General features: G+C 41.3%; 1 protein-coding gene across 1 annotated transcript in view; it reads left to right on the forward strand.

The window, feature by feature from the left end:
* The window catches only part of ndrg4 (NDRG family member 4), a 64,636-nt gene that overhangs the window by 17,737 nt on the left and 24,381 nt on the right, over window positions 1-22,518 (forward strand). Inside the window, exons 2-4 of the mRNA XM_078257978.1 lie at window positions 11,558-11,648; window positions 16,823-16,978; window positions 22,428-22,466. Coding sequence (XP_078114104.1) covers window positions 11,571-11,648; window positions 16,823-16,978; window positions 22,428-22,466 — 273 coding nt within the window. The 5' untranslated portion in view covers window positions 11,558-11,570. The remainder of the gene's footprint in view (window positions 1-11,557; window positions 11,649-16,822; window positions 16,979-22,427; window positions 22,467-22,518) is intronic.

Below are 22,518 nucleotides of genomic sequence, written 5' to 3' on the forward strand. Positions count from 1 at the left end.
CGGAGGTGTCGTGGGCCTATCAATGAAACACCAAGGAAGGAGGGTGCCCACCTGATGTCCCCAATGAAGTAATTACCCCTAACCTCCACTCAAAACATCAAGAACGTGGCGTTATTCAAAGGGATTGTAACATCAAGTCCTATGAGCTCAACTTAATGACAATGTATCTTTTTTGTGGTTTTTAAAATTCTTGCTTTCTATATCTACACATACATCAACTATGGTTTATGTATGCTTAGGATGAGGCAACCAAAACAAACGGCTAGGATCGTGGTTACGTTTAATAAAATATGAATACATGAATGTTAATTGCAGGTCTATGACTGAACGCTAAGTTTGTTCCATTGTGTAAAAGCCAGATGCCCGTGCACCATACCGACATCCACACCCTTACTTCCCACCTCGCTATATATAGGGCACACCATTTCCTGCATTGGCACTCAACATTGGCACTGGATGTAAATCCTGAGTTGTGGAATTATAAGGATAATAAACAATTCAACCTCTCATGAATATCTTGACATGGCACAGCTCCACTGCTTCCAACGTTGCTCTGACATCTCCAAACTGGGTTGCACCAGTGGTTTACAATCTTCTAGTCTCGCATTGCCTTCCTCCACAGCGCTGTGGAGGAAGGTCTGGCTAGTCCACACAGCATTCTGGGATGGGAGAGAAATGTGCTTTAGTTTATTGGCATTTCTTTAAACCAATCACAATCATCTTGGCCGGTGCTAAGCCCTGGACGGAGCCACTGTGCCTCTGCAAAATAGTCTCAGGAAGGAACTTGTTTTGGTTTTCGTGTACGTTCAAAAGTAGTTTTAGTCGTGCAACAGAAAACTCAGATTGGACAGATAGTCTAGCTAGCTGTCTGGATTTACCCTGCAGAGATCTGAGGAGCAGTTAACCATAGTCCTCACAAATCCACAGGGGTTTAGAACACCAACACAAAGAAAGAGGAAGGTGTGTGACATCTGGCGGACCCTGAACAATCCTGGAAGTGGAACATCATCGATATAGTCTAACAATCTCTTCCTACTACACTGACTTACCAAACTGAGTGACCTACATTATAGTACTGCTACTATTATTATTCCTACATTCTTATCAGTAGCTGGAATCCAAATGTAAAGTTTGTCCTGAAGGTGTGTCCCAAAGACTGTGCTAAGTGAGTTTCATAGCAATCCACAAAAAAACCTTAAGGAATAATTTTATGGGGACCTTGACTACACCAAATTCCATAGAAATCTGGCCAGTCTTTAAGATACCTTATTAGGAAGTTTATCAAGTGGAAATTAGGAGCCGAAGAGTTTGTCATTTGAAAATTAAGGACAGAAGAGTTTGTCAAGTGGAAATTAGGGACTAAAGAAAAATATTTTTTTACTTGATAGTGGTGCTAGACAGAAAAGTCACAGAGTCACCAAATCGATTAGGAATCATCCTCTGGGGACAATAAATACTCAAAATGTCATCCCAATCTAAACAGTAATTGTTGAACCGTCTTGCTGCTGTACAAAGTGATCAGCAGACCAAATGATGAACAGGCAGTCTGACCAATTTGAATGCTCACAAATTCACAACTTCACCCACCATTTACAAACTGTGTACATAGACTAACAAGGAGACACACAATCACATATAAGTCCTAAACTACATGTGTTTGAGTAACATCTCTTGTTACAGTAAAGAAACAACAACTTCACCATGGATCAGTGCAAAGTTAGGCACTAGACAAGGCATTAAATCAGAGGAGGACAGCACCGATGTCTTTCCACTGGCAGCAGTGGCATCATGAGGCCAAATATAGCTGGTGTAATGCAACGGTAATTGATTTCACAACCAGCTGTCTAACATAAGCACGTCAGAGTGAATAGAGATGGTGAGGAAGAGAGGGATGAGACGGGGTGAGATGAGAAAAGACAGAGATGGGAGGATGAGATGGAAGAAGATGTGAAGGAGGAAGAGTTGAGTGAAATATTTGCAATGACCGAGAGGGATAGAAGAGAGACATGCTGTGAGTGGCAAGAAGAAAAAGAAAACTAGCCAAAGACGGCTAGAAGAAGGGATGAAATGCTGGGAGACCTAGAAGGACGTGCACAGGGAGAGTGACACAAGCCAATTTAACAGCAGAGAATGCCAGAAGCAGAGTTGGTGGAAATAACACATTTGTTAAGACTGTCCTCCCCTGCTTCATTAAGTTGTCGAAGCAGCAATTATGACTCATATTTACATTTATAGTGGTGGCGCACTCTAGCAGCCATAGTAATTATGACGGGAGCAAAGCAAGTCAAAAATCAGGTGACGAACAATAAGAGCGCCAAATTCAGCGTAAGGAGGGATGGGTCAAACACACTTACAGACTTTCATGCAGGAGACCAGGGTTCATGTCCCTTTTGAAATTAAGTAAACAGCAAACCACAATGTTTTTTCTACAGAACTACGTCATGTTCCTCACCACGTGGTGAAGAAAGTCTGTCTCATTTTAAATTCACCTTTTTAGGAAATTTTCATGTAACTGATCCCCATGTGTTTCACATCACAATGTTCAGAACAAACTCAGCTGTGTAGTGACGCCCACATTTTTTCTAGAGCAACGTGTGAAGAGATCATTTATCGCTAAAGCTGAAACGTTGATGATGGCTTTTTGAAATTCCTCAAATCTCTTTTGAAAACAAATCTTAACTTATGATCTGTTGTATGAATTGTTTCGGTGCTTGAAATGAGTTTACCAAAGTCTTAGCTTATACATGATTAAAATAGTAAATACATGTCTTATATAAAATTTTGTAATATCGCCTTTTGAGTAGGGGTTTTGTCAAATACCGTTTGGAAGCGCCAGTGTGTCTTTCATCCTCAGAGGGTTAACCCAAACCATGTTTTTCTTAACTTAACCAAGTATTTTTTGTGCCTTAACCTAACCAAACTGCGACCGCTTCACAACGTTAACGTGTTTAAAACCGTGACTTCGGTTTAGATGTAAAACACACCTGTAATATTTATGAAAGGCTCCTGTGGGTCGCATTAGAGGGCAGGAATAAATGACCTATGTTGTTGCATGGTTCGAAGGACTTGTTGCAATTATTGTCATACCATCTCCGAGTGGCTATGTACGAGGAATTTGTAAAGCCAGCAATGTTGCACTAATTAATAGTTTTTAATGTAAACAATGTATCAAATGATTACATATTATGTGAAATTGATCGTGAATCCACAGAGAATTATCACCCAACTTTCCAGTTAGCTTTTTAGCTTCTTTTAGCTCATTGTTGAGATTTTACATCTGCAAAGTCTCTTCTCATCAGCACCATTTTCTAGCAGCAGCAGGCAGCTGTTTTCAGTATAAAAAAGAAGCTCTAATGTACTGACTGTACACTTCTTGCTTAGCACCAAACAGTAGACAGACACCGCTGACAGTCAGGGACTAGTACAGACTAGAACAAAACAGAACTAACCTCCATTGTCAGCGTCATTTCAACGCTTCCCATTCATTTCTGTGGAAGCAGCCATGCAATGAATTCTAGTAGTGTCGCAGGGACTTTGGAGAAACGGGACATCGAGTCGCCAGCTCCTCATTTGCCTAAAGTTGAATCCAGCCAACTTTATGCAAATGAGGAGCGGCTGGCTCGGCGCCTCTCAAAAGCTCACGAAAATCTTTTAAACTGACAGTTGTCGATCTGAAATAAAGACAGATTCAGCAACTGCACGGCCTATTTCTCTACGTTTTGGTGAACTATTTTTGCAAAATAACAGATCGTATTCTGAACGAGCTGCCATTATGGTCGGTTTTGAAATCCGGGAGCAGACAGCCCCACGTGACGCGTTCGTCCAATCAGCTGCAGCCATCACGGTTGTAGGAAGGAGCAGACTGTTTTCTTTGTTTGTCAGTGTAGAGAAACTGGTGGCAAGCAAACTAGCATGCAATACTGGGAAGCAGGGCGATCCATACAAGGAGAGTGGATATTGAATTTACATTAATCAGGTGACCTTTATCATGACACCAAATGAATGATAATGTTGTTCTGTGTCTGCTGGACACATACAGTAAATAGACACTGGATATTACAATCGATCAGCAATCAATGTGAAAGGTCAGCAAAACAACATTGAAGGCCACAAATCAATAAATGATAAATAAAACCTAAAATCAATAAACGCTGTTGTAAATCACATATGCTACAAATTTCCAAGCTCTTTTTTAGCTTTAAAAACTGACGTTAAACCACCCCCCGATGAATGATTCAGTATTGTTGCAGTTTGTGTTGTTGTTTAGCTGATTTTCCAGAAAGATTTCCTAAAGATTGTGTTACTATGTGTGTGTATGCAGTGACAGATAACACATAATACATTTTGTATAGGGGGATCTAATGTCTGAGTTGTGTAATTAAGTTTTATGCTGATGGATCAATAACCACACAAGCCTTAGGGGAGACAATGTTCTCAAAGTTATGCAAAATATAGAGAAAATCCAGTATGATTTACACAGATGGTCCTAGAGGCAAAATTGTAAATCCCTGGAAGCGAGTATGTGAAAAAAACCCAAGGAGGGTAGAAACAAGGATTTATCAAAGTGAAATAATGATGAGGTTATCCTTTAGGTTGCTTGTTGTTTTGAATATTTCATGCTCAGTGCTTATTTCTGCGCTGTCTGTGGGCGGCACAGTGTTCATTTTCTTAGGATTATCTGTCAATGACGTTGGAATGTGTGTAGGTGGCGCTCTTTGCTTTGTCTGTTCAGCCGTTTGGGCTGTGACTGCTGGCGTTACTCATCCAGTTCTCATTCCAGCTTAAGACAATTCACAGGCTGTCTAATCAATTTATATTGAGTTGATCTTCCTGACAGTCAAGAGTCTCTAATGTCAGTCATAAGTGTGCACTTCCATTTAAAATAAGGCTTTGCCCCTGGACATAGGATATTTATGGTATAGGATATTTTTCTATAAAAATCCTCCTACTGAACAATCTGCCCCTCTCACTTCGGAAATTACGGCTATGCCCCTGACGTGATGTGTACGCTTGTTGTAATTTAGCGCGTGGCAGGTCAGGGCCAGGGTAGTCTATATCCTCGACCTTCCACTTCCGGGATTGTCCCGTTGCCACCAGAAATTCCGCCGTATGTCCTTATTTTCGGCTGGATGTCCTTCCCCTTCCTCTTTCTTTGTGTTGGTGTTCTAACGTCTGGTGGATTTGTGAGGACTATGGTTAACTGCTCCTCAGATCTCTGCAGGGTAAATCCAGACAGCTAGCTAGACTATCTGTCCAATCTGAGTTTTCTGTTGCACGACTAAAACTACTTTTGAACGTCCACATGTTCCACCAAAACAAGTTCCTTCCTGAGACTATTAGCGGAGGCACCGTGGCTTTTCCCGATGCTAAGCGCCGCCCAAGACGATTGTGATTGGTTTAAAGAAATGCCAATAAACCAGAGCACATTTTTCTCCCATCCCGGAATGCTGTGTGGACTAACCAGACCCTCCTTTGCAGCGCTGTGGAGGAAGGTCTGGCAACGTGAAACTATGGACAAATCAGCCTCAAACAGGAAACAAAGCTAAACAAAGACACATGAAACCAAACACTACAAAATAATAACAGGAAGTAAATCAACTGAAACATACAAGATGAGTACAGGAAAAACAGCACAAATAACAAAGAAACAGGAATGAATCAAAACACAGAGCAAGAGTTAACAAAATAAAACAGGAAACACGACAACAGAAACCCACAACCCTGACAAAAAAGCCAAGCGGAGGATGACGGAGAGAGGAATACTTTCAGCAGCTGGAAGTATTGTCATTATATAAAGGATTTGATTTGTGTGGGAACGTTGATGACATCCAACATGTGACTGTGAGCAGAGCAGAGCAGCGTCGCTCTCCCCTCTCGCCTTGTGCACATCAAGTTGCTATGGTGATGGGAATCTGCATCGCCAGGTCCGTTTCATAATGTAAGCCTTTGTGAAACTCGACAACAAACTTAATATGTAAATGTGCGACAGGCTTCGTAACATAACATAGTTTAAAGTCAGAATTTAGACTTTTTTTCTTAGAATTCTGAGATTAATGAGATTCTGATTTTAGACTAAATTTTCTAAATAAATTTCTAATCCTCTTCCGTAGGTGTTCGTACAGCAACTGTAAAAAGCATTAATGTCAATCAGAAATACAGAATAGGAAATGAATTGGCTCAAATAAACATGCCATTGATTTGTTATTTTAATAAGAAGATAAAGGATGATGATGGAGGAAAACAGCAGAAATGCAGCTATAAAGTAAAGGGAGCAGGAAGAAGAGAGGAGGTGTTGTTTGGTCTCTGTTCCCTTCGTGGCTCTGGTCCAGTGGCCTCAGAAAGGTCACAGTCACCCACTTAATAAACTGGTCACAATGGGAGGGAGAGAGCAAAAGAGAAAAACAAAATCATTAGGTTTGAATGGAATGGGTGCCTGTCTCCATGTTTATCTAGCGGTTGCGAGGGATTTCCCCCTTTCTGGTATATTTCTGCAACTCCTTCATGTAGAGAAGAATGTGTTTACCAGAGTTACCCAAAATGTGTTTGTGTGAATATCCTACAGCTTAATGATAAATGACATTAACTGCTAAAAAACTGTTTCAAAATAAGCCTATGCTCCCCGTCACCAGTGAGTAATGGTTCCTGCGTCTTGGAAACATGGACACAATCTAACTATTAACCCTGTGAGGTCGAAGGACATTTTTACATATCTTTTTAAATGAACCTTTTAAGGGTATTTGTATATAACTTGATCCCCATGTGTTTCATATCAAAATGTTCAGAACAAACTCAGCTTTCTGTAAAGTGAGGCCCAAAATTGTTCCAGAGCAATATATAAAGAGATAATTTGACCATAAAGCTGAAAAGGTGATATTCGCTTTTTGAAATTTCTCAAATCTCTTGTGAAAACAAACCTACACTCACTTGTTTTGATGCTTGAAATGAATTAAGAAAAATCTTGGGTTCACAAAAGTAGCGTAATATATGAACAAAATAGTAAATAAATGTCTAAAATGATGAATGAATAAAAATCGCTTTTTGAATACGAGCGTTGTCAAACATCACTTGGACTCATCGGTGGGTCTTTTGTCCTCAGAGAGTTAAAACAGTATATGGAGCTCATAGTGATGAACCCACCGAGAATGATTACCAAGCCTACAGTTCCCCTCACCTCCACAGAGCATTTCATCATCTTTCCACTCATCGTTTTGGTTTTACGGCTCACAACTTTACAGTTTTGGCTCAGTCTCACAGCTGCCTTATGCGTCTTTTCCAGACGTATTTCATTTTCCAGCAGCTGTTTACACCAACGTTTTAAAAAGTCTTGGATACATGAACGAAGCTCTCAGGTTGATTTGAGTACTTTAGAGGTATTTGCACCATTGTGGACACAAAGACACCCTTTGTCTTGTTGCCAGTGGCGCAGAGTAGTCACATATTAGCTTTGCAGTGGAGCTTTACTTCAAAGATCCTCAATAACTATGGTCTTCACTACTTTTATTATGAGAGCCACACTGATAGGACAAAGTCAATAGGACAGCCCCTTACTGCAAAGTATCAAACGTTACATCCAGTCATAAATAGCATGTCTGCTTATCAGTCTGTCATCTCTGAACAGACTGGGCAGAGCAAGTTTAAATATATTTTCTAGTCTATATTTCTATCTTGTAATGCCACTGTTTTGGGTATTTAAAAATGATTATTATATATGGTTATGTTATAGCCCTGCTTGTTTTTAATGTGTTTATGAAATATCTGTATTGACTGCATGATCATATCACCGTATTATTTACTGCCATGCAAGCCTCAAAGTAAAGCTTGGGGGGGCCACAGAGTAACACTGCTCTATACTAAAGATCAAGCGCATTTAAAGCAGCACCGATGGTATGATATATATACACACTTCCTGTCTCCAAAAGGGGCGTTGCCTCGTTTGGACATAGTAGTAGTGAACTTGGTGTGGATGGATGAAACTTATATTTCAATAATTTATTAACACTTTATTTTGCTAACATTAGATGTTTACACAGCTAACAGACATGTTTAGCATCACGTAGATTAGTTTAGTTATGGCGTTCATGAACATTAGTTGACGTTTGCTTCTCTGTGTTGCCAGATCTCGCGAGAGTTCGGTCCTGAGACACAAACAGGTCTCAAACAAAGTTCATTTTCTCCTGATGTGTCCGTCTGAAAGATACCATGTTAGTGTCAGAATGTTCTGGAGATATGTGGCTTCTGAAGAATGGCTCCAATATTTACTTTGGTGACTACGGGGCGAAAGGATCGCTCATAATCTGTGTTCACGTTCACTTCTCCCGTTGGAATCAAACACTCAGGACGTCCCGCTAGTCTCCTAAAGAGGCGTGGCCGTGAAGGAGCCCACGTGACACAGATACAGGAAACTACTCCGAGTTGGGGCTTATCGGTTCTAAACCGCCCCTGTTTACTTTAAAAATCTGTCCAGGGCTGATGTGGATAATTTCCACATAATTTCTTATAGGGTGGATTTTCGTTTGTAAGTAGTGTCTCTGACATTCTAGGGTCACACACACACACACACACACACACACACACACACACACACACACACACACACACACACACACACACACACACACACACACACACACACACACACACTTCATCAGCTGCAGGGAATGACTGTAAGTGGCATCTGGGCTTTGTCTCTTTAAGGGTGTCGGATAAAAACAGATTTCGCTGAACCACTGCCAGACAGAGGAGACGGAGGGCGAATGAGGATGGAGAGAGAGCAAAGGGTGGAACGAGACGGAAGGGAAGAGACAGAGAGGTGGTGTGTGGGTTGATATCATTGTCAAGGTGTTGCAAGGCCTGACAGAATTTGGTCAGTGACATCATCAGTTACATCCGTCTCTCTAACTTCACATTAAAGGAGAAATTGTAGAGAGTGTTGTTTGATGTATAAAAAAAAAACAACCTGTAAATCTAACCAATCTGCCAGTGTGTGTGTGTGTGTGTGTGTGTGTGTGTGTGTGTGTGTGTGTGTGTGCCCTCAAACACAAAAGGCCAGTTTAATCAGACCTTAATACAGCCTCTTTCTCTTATTATCTTTGGGGCAGTAGGCACTTGAAAGCTCCACTGTATACAGAGTAATCAGTCAGGAAGCATCTATATCTTTGTTTGCTGCCTTTTTGTAGATACTGTACTTTAACCTTTTGGAAAAAAATAAGATGGTTGGTCAATCTCTCTCAGGGATTGCTTTTTAGCGTGTAGTGGAGAGTGAGGTGGTGTTTGTGTGTAGAGAGGAAATACAATCTGTATCTGTCCTGTGTTATCGCTTCCTTGTTAGGTGGATTAAACTCATGTCAGGACTGCAGACACATGACATAAACTGTGCTTTTTTACTCACCGTACTGCAAGTCCAGATACACAATGTACAAATTCCAGCACAATTAAAGGTACCCCGTAGACTTCTAGTAGTCCTAGAGCATTGGGTTTATGAGTGAGTCCCTGTTTTCTTTGTCTCATGTACTCGCACAAGAACAAACATGCATGCTTGCGCACAGGTGACTGCCAATGGTTTCACATTATTCCAGTGACCTATGCACCAAGAAACACAGCAATGCGCCAACAAAGGCAGAACGAAGGATATAAGCAAGGCAGGTCTCAAAATGCTCAAAAAATGGTGTTTGCAAATGTATTCCGCGGCAGGCTCTTCTCATGAACCATTTATACATATATCTACGAAAAGAAATGCTGTTATTTGTATTTATTCCTTATTTATTGCTGTATGCACCACAGTAACTGCTGCTGTATAAGGCTACATTTACATTGCCACGTTTTGGTTTTTAAGCAGAGTTTTGAGCCAAAAATGCTCTCCGTGCACACAAGTGTTTTTAGCTCTTCTACGCTTTGGTCTGCGTAGGGAGGAGGTCGGGGTGGATGGGTTGGATTGTAAAACACAGGGCTTTCAAGTGGGGGAGCGGAGTTTGTGTCCCTGGCAGACTTTCACTGTCTGTGTCCAGGGAGTACTACTTAAGGGGACTGGCAGTGGTGGTAGAAGTATTCAGATCTAATACCACACTGTAACAACACTCAGTTACAAGTAAAAGTCCAGCATTTAAAATGTTACTGAAGTAAAAAAAAAAAAAAAAAGTATCATCAGGAAAATGTACTCAAAGTATTAAAAGTAAAAGAACTCAATGCAGAAAAATCCTCACATTTTAGAAACTGGAAACGATCCAAAAAGTTCTGTCAATCAAATAACTTGTCTAATCATTTCAGCTGGACTATATATTGTTGGCTAGTTTCATTTATAATAAAACATTGTATCTTATAAACTACATGTGTTTTGTGAGCAGAAATCTTAATGTGTAAAGTAACTAGTAACTAAAGCTGTAACAGATGAATGTAGTGGAGTAAAAAGTACAATATTTCTCTCTGAAATGTAGCGGAGTAGAAGTAGAAAGTGGCATGAAAAGAAAAGACTCAAGTAACATTTGTACTTAGGTACAGTACAGAAGTGAATGTACTTAGTTACATTCCACCACTGATTTGCACAGTGTGTCATTAGTAATATTACTTAAGTAAAATAGCTGAAGACTTCTACCACTTTTAATAACTGAAGGAGAAAGATATAATAAAAATATCAACATATTTATATTTATCCTTCTCCAGTGTTGAGCACATTTGGACTTAAGTACAGTACTGGAGTAAATGTACTTAAATACATTCCACTACTGGGGACCAGTGTTTTAATCCAAACCACAACCTATTTTTCAAATCTTAACTAGTCGTTTTGGTGCCTAAACTTCGCTGTCATCCCCACATGACACTCACATTTTGTCGGCTAAACTCAACTGAAACGGCCCCTAAAATGGTACCCGACTCCCAGTAACCTTTTCTCTAACTAAGCTAAACTAAAGCTAAACTTAGCTGTTATGTGACGGCGGTCACCTAAATTCGTAGGATATCACACGAACTGCTGTGCACAAGTTTTTCGTACGATATCATACAAACCTGTTCATGAGAATACGTTGTATGAGGAAGGAAATGCATTCAACCTCAAAGATACACACATACACACGTATAGCATGATGAAAACTCCACGGAAAAAAATCAGTTTGGAAAGGATTTATCTCTAGCTCCAATCTAAAGCATCACTGGTCCTGTTTTTACTTTTTCATTGACTTGTCATTAAATTCTGATATGTACTGTCACGGTTTATGTTTTGTGTTGATTTCCCAATAAATCAGGTTTGCAGCAAAACTAATTTCCATCTTGATTCCATCTCCTCTGTTTCCAATCAGCTCCTCATCTATCAGCTGCTCACATTATTTCCGTTCAGTACAACCTTTAATCAGCGATCTGAGTCCTTCAATAATTTCACAATGTGGATTTGTGAAATTACCCCAGGAAGGACTGTTTTTCATTCCATTGAATTACAACGGCCATCATCATGTATCACACTGGTAGCGATGCACATGCAAATGTTTGGTCAAACAGAAAGTATTCTGCATAATGAAATAATGGTGTAACCCTAGATGTATGTGTGTGCGTGTTGCCATGGTGATTGTAGGTTGCTGTCCAGGATGGCGGGGATGAAGGAGCAGCAGTTCACCGAGGAGAAGCCCCTGCTGCCGGAGCAGCGAGGAGTGGACTCAGACATGGTCAGTCCGTCTGCTTTATTTACCGTGTGTGTGTCCTCTGTGTAACGAACCCTCCTTTGTGCAATTAACCCTCCTGTATGGGCTGTTCAGTGTGTGCAGGATGAACCGCTTTGAAACTCTTGGTGTATTAAGACAGAGTTGTTTGTGCTCATTAGCTGTGATGGCTCATAATTAGACAATGGGCTTGTTTACCAGCGGAGAAGGAAATTAATGAACTCCATCCAACCATGACTCCCTGATAACAAGACTATGAACAGATGAGAGCTCATTTAAGCTGAGAGAGAGTGGTGGAGAACAAAATTCAATTCAGTTTTATTTATAGTGTCAAGTCATTACAGAAGTTATCTCAGGACACTTTACAGACACTTTATGGATCATAGTAGGTCTAGACCACACTCTATAATTTTCAAATTCCGCCCATGAGCAATGCAGTGCATTTGGTGCAACAGTGGCGAGGAGAAACTTCCTTTAAAGAGGCAGAAACCTGAGACAGACCCCTTGGTGGGCAGCCATCTGCCGCTGTTGGTTGGGACACAGAGACACAGATACAGACATGCATAAATATGATTCATATTAATTAAAGCAGTTGGTGTGATGGGTAGTAGCAATTAGAGTGACAACTAAGATAATATAACTATGACTAGAAATAATAGTAGTAGCAGTGCAAGGGCAGGACGTTAAGCAGGACCACGGCAGCAGCTGCAACCACGATCCAGGTGCGACCACAATCCAAGAAAACCTGCAAGGCCAGAAAACATAAGGACTCCAAGGAAGAAGCTAAGTTAGTAACACACATTAATGGGACATGAATGCACACAGATGGAGAGAGAGAGGAGGAGAGTGGAGCTCAGAGTGTCAAAGGAAGTCCCCCGGCAGTCTAAACCTATAGCAGCATTACTAAGAGCTGGTCCAAGGCAAACCTGGGCCAGCCTAAAAAGGGTTGGTAGATGAATACGACATCAATGAAGAGAAGCAGAGCTGAAGAGGAAAACAACGACAGAGAATAGGCAGTGGACGGTTACATAAAGGCCCCCTATCCATTATCTCAGCAACAGGTTGCGGTTGAATCAGGGCTCTTGAATGTCTGAGAGCCACTCGTTGCAGAAATTATGGAAATAGTGGAAATGTGCCAGATCAACTTGACGGAAAAGCGACACGAAGAGGCAAGAATTATGGCTGAAAAAACACTCCTTTCTCCTTAAACTTTTAAAACAGCCATTGCTTAGTGAGGTGTGTTGGTTGTCACCAGACTTAAAAGTAATCTGCAGATTTTTTTGGTTTTGTTTTGAGCTTCTCACCCTCTCTCTAAGGGAGACGCCAGCTACCCTCCTGAGGAAACCCATTTTGGCCACTTGTACCCTGGATCTCGTTCTTTCGGTCATGACCCAGCCTTCATGACCATAGGTGAGGGTAGGAACAAAAACTGACCAGTAGATCAAACTAAATATATAAAAACTAAAACTAAACCTTAATAAAATATAAAGAAAATTAAATAAAAACTAAATTCTAAACTGTTAAAACCTTGGAATGGAGAAGAACAAATGTAGATAAAGTGTGGTCGATACTAAATTGCCAATTATGCAAATGCTGTTTTTATTGTAGTGGAAAGCAAACAGGCAGCGAGGTGATTACTGCCCAGAATAGCGTGAAAACAACATATTGAACAAACCATAAATAGAAAAAAAGAATCAGATGAAACATGTCAGCCATGACTCACTTGGCCAGTGTGTCAGAAATGAAACATGCAGCCAGGAGACACAGTGGCTCAGGGTCTCTTGACTCTGAAGCTTAATAGAAGTAGCCGTAAAATGCTCTGCATCAATATGAATGGCTAATTACACTATTGATCAGCTGGGCTAGCGACAGGTCATTAGGCCTGCGTCATTACCACTCACTGCTTACATGCAGCGGTGGAAGAAGTACTCACATACCACACTGTAGAAATACTCTGTTACATGTTAGTAAAAGTCTTGCATTGGAAATGTAAGTTAACATATAATATACTCAAAGTATTAAAAGTAAAAGTTCTCAGTGCAGGAGAATCCTCCCATTGTAGAAAGTGTAAAGGATCCAACCAGTTGTGTGTTTAATGGTCTGATCATCTCAGCTGGACTAGTAGCCGTTATATTGTTGGCTAGTTTACTTTATAATAAAACATCAGATTTTATAAACTACATGTTTGATTTGTTGTGATTTGCACAGTGTGTCATTAGTACTTTTATTAAAATAGCTAGTAAATAATTAGTAAAATAGCTGAATACTTCTTCTACCACTTTTAATAACTGAAGGAGAAAGATGTAATCAAAATATTAACCCCGCCCGCCCCCCCACTCACAAAACAAGCGCACAACCTGCCAGCTCCTTTAGAACTGATTCCTCTTTATTAGAACAAGAATTCACCTTACAGGAGGAAAGGCAAGCTGCAGAACTGCAAACATTCTGCATCCAGGCTGTTATGTTATGAAGCCTGTCGCACATTTACATTTACATATTAAGTTTGTTGTTGTTTCACAAAGGCTTACGTTATGAAACGGACATTCCATCACTGTACGTGACTCAACGGGCTGCTCGTTTTATCGTTCTGTCGAAGACGACTTCAGCAAAGAAACACTTGGAGTTGTATCTCTCTCCTCCCTCCTCTCTCCTCCTCTCTCCTCTCTCCTCCTCTCTCCTCCCTCCTCTCTCCTCTCTCCTCTCTCCTCTCTCCTCCTCTCCTCCCTCCTCTCTCCTCTCTCCTCTCTCTCCTCTCTCCTCCTCTCTCCTCCCTCCTCCCTCCTCTCTCCTCTCTCCTCCCTCCTCCCTCCTCTCTCCTCTCTCCTCCCTCCTCCCTCCTCCCTCCTCTCTCCTCTCTCCTCCCTCCTCCCTCCTCTCTCCTCTCTCTACTCTACCATACTTCTACTCATCTATCTATCTCTATCTCATCATATCTCTTTCTCTGCCATATACTGTCTCTCCTCCTGTCTCATGCTCTCTCTCTCTCCTCCCTCCTCCCTCCCCTCTCTCCTCCTCTCTCCTCCCTCCTCTCTCCTCTCTCCTCTCTCCTCTCTCCTCCTCTCTCCTCCTCTCTCCTCTCTCCTCTCTCCTCTCTCCTCTCTCCTCCCTCCTCTCTCCTCTCTCCTCTTCTCTCTCTTCTCATCTCTCCTCTCTCCTCTCTCCTCTCTCTCCCTCCTCTCTCCTCTCTCTCCTCCTTCCTCCCTCCTCCCTCTCTCTGCCACTCCTCTCTCCTCTCCTCCTCCCTCCTCTCCTCCTCTCTCCTCTCTCCCTCTCCCCTCTCTCTCCTCCTTCCTCCTCCTCCCTCCTCCCTCTCTCTCCTCCTCTCTCCTCCTCCTCTCTCCTCTCTCCTCTCTCCTCTCTCCTCCTCCCTCACTCCTCTCTCCTCTCTGCCTCCACTCCTCTCCTCTCTCCTCTCCTCCTCTCTCTCCTCTCTCATCTCCTCCCTCCCTCCCCTCTCTCCTCTCTCCTCCCTCCTCTCTCCTCTCTCCTCTCTCCTCCCTCTCTCCTCTCTGCTCCTTCCTCTCCCTCCTCTCTGCCCTCTCCTCTCTCCTCCCTCCTCCCTCCTCTCTCCTCTCTCTTCCTCTCTCCTCCCTCCTCTCTCCTCTCTCCTCTCTCCTCGCTCCTCCCTCCTCTCTCCTCTCTCCTCCTTCCTCCCTCCTCCCTCCTCTCCTCTCCTCCTCCCTCCTCCCTCCTCTCTCTGCTCTCCTCTCTCTCCCTCGCTCTCCTCGCTCCTCCCTCCTCTCTCCTCTCTCCTCCCTCCTCCCTCCTCCCTCCTCTCTCGTCTCTCCTCTCTCCCAGCTCATTTCAAGTCTGTAGTTCTGGTGTTGTTACTGAGTGATTACTTCCTGGCACAAAACACGGGTAAAACTTGGACTAATGCTGCATTTAGTTCATACAGGGATAACAGAGAAGTCCTGATCCCGATCAAGCGAATCCAAATCTAACCCTAAAGGAGACATTTTGCGTCAATAACAAACGCCAAAGGCACCTGACGAGGCGTCGCTTTTTGACGTCATGCACTCTAAGAAATAAATCTGTAAAATTACAGAAAAGGTACTGGCAGCGCATTACCTGGACTTTGCCCCGTAATAAAGAAAACATTTAATTATGTCTGTACCTACAGTTAAAATACATTTGAAAGAAACTACAAAAGTGTTGCAAAAAGTGTCAAAAGGTTGAAAAAAAGCAACCAAAACAGACTCTCCCAAAACCAACCTCTGTGGCCGCGAAAAGTTGTTGGAGCACAAATTATGCAATTTGAAATGGGAAAAACAAAAGTTCAACTGTGAATCACGTTGTATGGACAATTTCTGTTACAACATACAGTGATACTGTTGCTACACAGATATTTCTGTGACTGTGAGTGTGGGAGAGAGAATGTGTTGCCTCAGTATGTCTAAGATACTGTGCTACGGCCCTGAAAGAAACATCCTGGCTGCAGCCTTTTTCTACTCTGATGCTTATTTACAGTGTTTCCCATGTGACTTGAATGCAGCATATTCCTGGTTTAGAGTTGCATGTGCACAGTTTCATCCAACAGGTCTCCGCCCGCAACCAGTTCCTACCAAAGGAAGGCTACAAGTCTGCAGCTTGACTTTCCTGATGATGCTGGAGCAGAAAGTGATGCTAGAAGTGTGAGCTATAAAGGCTTTGAGCAGGGGTGTCAAACTCAACTTCCCAGAGGGCCACACTGGAAAAGAGAATCAGATCTGAAGGACGGGACATGTAAAATGTATTGACATGTTTTAATCTCAACGAAAAAGTCAAATATCTTTGACCTTGAGTTTGGTCGACATAAAGCTCCAAAAAAGTCAGGAAAGAAGTGACAAGAATGTTGAAAAAAGTGACAAAAACAGCAAAAAAAGTAGCAAAAACTTCACAGAGAGCGCCAAAAACGTGGGAATAAGTGACAAAAACTTCGGAAAAAGCGACAAAAATTTTGGTGGACCAAAACTGAATGTGACCCTAAATTGATATGCAGACAGGGTCAAAATCTGCGTGGGGCTAGATGTGGCCCGTGGGCCTTAAGTTTGACACCCCTGGCTTTGAGGCTCACTGTGTGCATCCCCGAAGACCTCCATAAACATTGCATCAGAAAATGAATGATGAATGATATTCATTGTTGACTTCCCTGGTTGTTACCCAATAACCACCTTGTGTTTGTTGTTTTCGCCACACAGCAGGATAAAGGAGGGGAGGCATCAGGGGGGTTACCGCGCCCCGCCAACCCCCCGCCCCTTAACCCCCCTCCTCCCCCCAGCCGCCCCACCCGCTGGCATGTCATGGCACGGCACTGGCTCCGCCAGACCCGCCGTCGGACCAGCGGGGTCCTCCCGGTAACTACCAGAACCAGCAGAGACATCCTGACTGCCAGCACACTGAATCAAACACAAACACAACATGGACACACAGCTCGGAGAAATGAACTGGAAGCAGCTGAGCAGTTATAGTAAAGCAGGAAGGAAAAACAGATACAGTTCAACTTAAGGATGAATTGTTCCACATTTTAACAAAACCAGTGTCCTACCTATAATTCATTTGGCTGGACAACTAAATAACTTTAAAGTCTCGCGAGTTAAGAGTAAAGTGGCTTTGATTTTGAACACATTTTTCTAAAAAGCCACACATTTCAGCCAGTACACGTTGCAGGTCCACAGTGCTCTCCCCTCTCACTGAGCTCAACGGCTGCCTCTACATGCGGCATTACGGGACGAGGGCGGGGGGGTTATAAGAAAGAGAAGATTGCCACCTGCTGGTCCGACCACCATACAGTCAACTCTCATTTTTATTCCCTACTGAACACAGTGATCCATTTGCATGACGTCCACAGGGACTGAAGTTGCCCTGTCAGTTGTACATTTTTTGTTGAGATCACTTGTATTGGATTTCTGCCACTCTGGTGATGATGCAGTAGCATATCGGATAAGTTAACAGCTCATTAGGGCTGGGCCATACATCGATATTATATCGACATCAATATATGAGACTAGATATTGTCGGGAGACACTACAGACAAAACCATCCTTTTTCCAATTTTGAGTTTTTGGGCTATTTTGCTTCCATAGGATTTCTTCTTTCAGACTATTGGGTGAAAAAAACATCCACATACACATTTAGATTTAGATGTTTATAGTGATGCATTACGGTAAAGTGATGTCATTTTCTGAACTTACCAGCTGTTCTATTATTTGCCTTTACCCACTTAGTCATTATATCAATGTGAAGGGCAGACACCCAAGGTGAATAGGGAAAACAAATGAACTAATACATATCACCATGAAACTACTCCAATTGATTACTGATATTAAGACAAATATTTTTTGTATTACAAGTTCTCTGAAATTGTATGTTTAAATATGCAAATGAGGCATTATCTTGCATACATGTCCAGACACAGAAATCAAAATTCTTGTTTCATTTTTTTGACATATTAGAGTCAAAGGTTTTCACACAGGGAATTTGGGATATCTTAGCCATGAACAAAGACATGCTATGGAAGCAAAATAGCCCCGAAACTCAAAATACGATACGATATTATTGCGATTTTAAACACTTTGCAATATTCTGCGAAATATTGCAATTTATTACCTTTTTTCCAACTTCAAAATTTTCCCAATTTCAAATTATGTCTCCAAAAGGAAACTTTTTCAACATGTGTTTTATCTGTTAAGATACATTTCTCTGTTTGTTCATCTCACTTCAATTGTATTGCTGCAAAATGGGATTGTCAAGCAGACAAACTGACCAACACATATATAATAATTGATCCATACTGTGTCTGTGTATCGATACAGTATTGCCATGGATAATATGGCGATACTATGCTGTATTGATTTTTTTTCTGCCACCCCAATTTCTCCCCTTAATGATGATTATTTATCTAAGATCTCGTTGTGGAAATATTTTGTGAAAGCACCAATAGTCAACCCAACAATATCGAAATCAATGTATTTTGTCGAAAATATTATGATATTTGATTTTCTCCATATCGCCCAGCCCTGTGGCTCATTCAATATTATTTGACATATGATATTCTTCCTATAGGGCAGCTTCAGGTCCTGTTGTTTTCTCTCTCTTTAGGTGTGTCCCTGATCTGACTTTGTTCACTCGGTGGAGTGCCACTCCTGTCCTTTCTTTTTCCAGTCATCACTGCTAATCACTTCAAATGTGACTGTCTTCACTCTTTTCCCACTTTCTTAATCCACCATTATTCCTTTTCCTTTTTTCACTATGTAGCCTATCTGTACAGTATCCATCTTTAATCCTGTCATACTTTCTTTCAGCAATAATATCACCAATAATAGTGTCTTCTATTTGTGCATGTTTCACAAAGGAAGCTGTGTGACAACCATCTGTCTGACAGTTTTGACTGGTGGTGTCTAACCTCATGTGCATGTCCTTTATTTTAATCATCATCGATTTCCAGATGTTCCTGCTCTGCTCTAAGCTTTTACAAAGGCAGTAGAGCAGGAATTTTTTTCAACCTATTTTCCTATGTTTTTGTGTCTAAGTGACTGATGGGAACAACAATCTTTGAGATTGGTCCAGTATTAAGAGAGACCACTGCAGTCGGCAGCAGAGAAACAAGCTACAATGTGAGTTAATAGGACAACTGTCCAGCTTCTATTTAACTTCACAAAAGTGCTCGTTTTGCCGCTGACAGACTCAGATTAATATTATAAGTGTCTGACAACATTATAGAAAGGATTTCTAAGGAGGTCGACCTTTCTGTTAAAGAGTAAGATCCTTTTTTTAAACCCACCAGACTCCATGTAAATAAACAGTAATTTTAGCATCGTAAAATACACTTCATTCAAAAGTAAAATAAAAAATAAAATAAAACTATGAAAAGCCATTTTGTGTCGACTTTCCACTTTTCCAACCATCACAACTCTAGTTTTGATTGAAATACGCACATAGTTTACAGATTTACATGTGAAAATATGTTGGCTCTATACACGCTAAAAGTACTGTTTTTTTAAATGGAGTCTGGTGGGTTTAGTGCTATCGACATCAGATCTGTTTCTGGTTAAACAGAAAGGTCTTAAAGAGGTTTTAAAGGTCTATCTCTGTAGGGAATCTTTCCATAATGTTATCAGACACTTAGAATATTAATCTGAGCCTGTCAGCGGCAAAATGAGCACTTTTGTGAAGGTAAATAGAAGCTGGACAGTTGCTCTATTAACTTACATTGTAGATTGTTTCTCCGCTGCCGACTGCAGCGATCTCTCTTAATACTGGACCAATGTCAAAGATTGTTGTTCCCATCAGTCACTCACAAAAACATAGGAGAATAGGGTCCAGGTTGAAACACATGGCATGTGCTGAAATAACACAGGTTAGGATCAATGAGCGTTCACTGTTGTGTTGAGAAATGACAGAAACCATATAAAAAATGAGGGTAACACTTTTTAATAGCCTAATGGAACATGAATTAATTCATGTAGCACTTCATGAACTATCAGTAATGCACAAGGATTAATAGTATTATTAACTAGAACTGCAAGCAGTTATGATGGGGTCCAAGCCTCCCGGCACGAGTCGCCCCCAACGACCCGCCCAGCATACAAAAGCGAGGCAAGGCGCAACGGTGGGGAGGCACACGTAAATTATAATTCATGTACCATTATTATAAAGTGTTACCAAAATGAGTTTGAAAGTCACTCCGTCATTTTCCAGCACATCAATTACATTTAATCATGGATGGGAAACCTGTTTTATGTCAGTGCATCTCTTCTTAAATGAAGAGTCAAGACCAGATTCCTAAAACAAGTACGCACTGCAAGAGAAAAGCATATTTTGTATTTTCTCTAAGACCCCAAAAAATATATTGGCTGACATGATATTCAGAGGGTTCCAACACTGGAAAGCTTTGTCTGACGTTGGCATAGCTATCACTTTGACTGATGCCAGCTTGTCATCAATCACTGTCTCTGAAAAAAAACATCAATTTGGGCAGTCAGGGAGTCAGACTGGCTGGCAGGGATTCTGACTTACTGTTGCCGAATGGCAAAAAATGTCATTTTTTTACGTCCAGATCGTCTTCCCCAACTTGTCTTTGTATACAGACGTAGATGACTGGTATGGAATCTGGTTGCTTTGCTCTCTCTCTCATCCTGTATTTTAAAAAAAGACTATCTAACTCTCACTTTTTACTGCTGATTTGTCCCCAGTGTCCCACATGCACTTAAGTAATTATCTTTACTGTCTCTCTAGAATGAGATAACATTGGAATAACGACTGTATTTGGAACTAACCAAAGGCAAATAAATGTGTTAAAGGGTAATTTCAGTATTTTCTTCTAACCTGGACCATATTTTCCAAAGCATTTGTGTCTAAGTGACCTGAAATCTTTGAAATTGGAGTGTCTGACAACATTATGGAAAGGATCCCTACAGAGATAGACCTTTTAGTTAAAGAGTAAGATCCTTTTAGTTTAACATCAAACAGCCCCAAAATCACCATCACCAAACCCACCAGACTCCATGTAAATAATCAGTGCAATTAGCGTGTATAGAGCCAGCATATCTCCACATGTAAATTGGAGAATTAAGGTTTTATTTCAACCAAACCAGAGTGGTGATTGTTGGAACAGTGGAAAGACGAACCAAGACGGCTTTTGATGTGTATTTTGGGATAATAAAATTACATATATAGCGTATATTTTACTTTTTAACAAAAAGGTCTATCTCTGTAGAGATCCCTTCCATCCAATGTTGTCAGACACTTACAGTAACACCTTGAGCCTGTCAGTGGGAAAACTAGCACGTTTAGTGGACGGAAATGGAAGGTGCCCATTAACGTTACATTACAGCTTGTTTCGCCGCTGCTGGCTGCAGCAATCTTGCTTAATACTGGACCAATTTCAAAACTTGTTGCTCCCATCAGTCACTTAGACACAGAAACATGGGGAAATCCAGGTTGAAAAATACCAAAGTTACTCTTTAAAACACTGCTTTTAAAGGGGCACTCCACCAATTTTACCCACCAATATCAGTTTGCTAGCCACAGAGAGAGTACTACTAATACGTTGAAAACAGTTGAATCATGTCTTCTGTGGCTCTGGACGGAGCGTTTCAAAGTCCTACAAAACAACCCTGATGATGTCATTATGATGTCATCAGGGTTATCTCAGCTTGGGCTTGGAGACAACACAAACCTTTTAACAGAGTTTGTTACAAACTGGTGATGTGACATTTTAAAGACATGGCTGTGTACCAGGGCCTGATGAAAGCCACTGACTTGCTGCATTAAGGGAAACGTAGGATTCAGTATTGGAATTTGAACCATTACAGGGACTAACTCAGACTTTACTTCTGTTGCATCCTTTCTGACCATTCGGTTTCAAATATGTCTCTTGTTAGTAGCCCGACCCGATGCAGTGCATTACTAAATTGCTGGAGTACCTTTGAATTAGTCCAAATGCCTACAGTACAATTCTACTACAAAAATATTGGCTTTTTGGGCATATAAAGGGGGGAAATAATGCTAAATTGAATTTATAACCTACATTTCTGTTAATGTTCAGAGACAGTTGAACATGATTGAACACGACACTGTAAGGTGCTTTTGGGAAACTGTGTTTTCTGTGTCTGTGGTTTGGACCTACAGTGCACAGCTCGTGTTGCTCTTCTGTAAGTCTTCAGTTCCAACAGTGGATGCATACTTTATTGTGTGTGTGTGTGTGTGTGTGTGTGTGTGTGTGTAAGTTCAGATCACTTATCTCCTACCCCTTTTAATTTGGTTCTCTCTGTCTTTTCTCTCTCTGCTTGTCTCTCACTGCAGGAAAGCTGTGAACAGCTGATGCCGGCAGGGAATTGGAAGGTATGATAATGTGTGTGTGCTGCTGTCATGTTGATATTAAGCCTTCCTCTGT

This window comes from Sander vitreus, chromosome 8 (assembly GCF_031162955.1).
Source record: "Sander vitreus isolate 19-12246 chromosome 8, sanVit1, whole genome shotgun sequence".
Classification (NCBI taxonomy): Eukaryota; Metazoa; Chordata; class Actinopteri; order Perciformes; family Percidae; genus Sander; species Sander vitreus.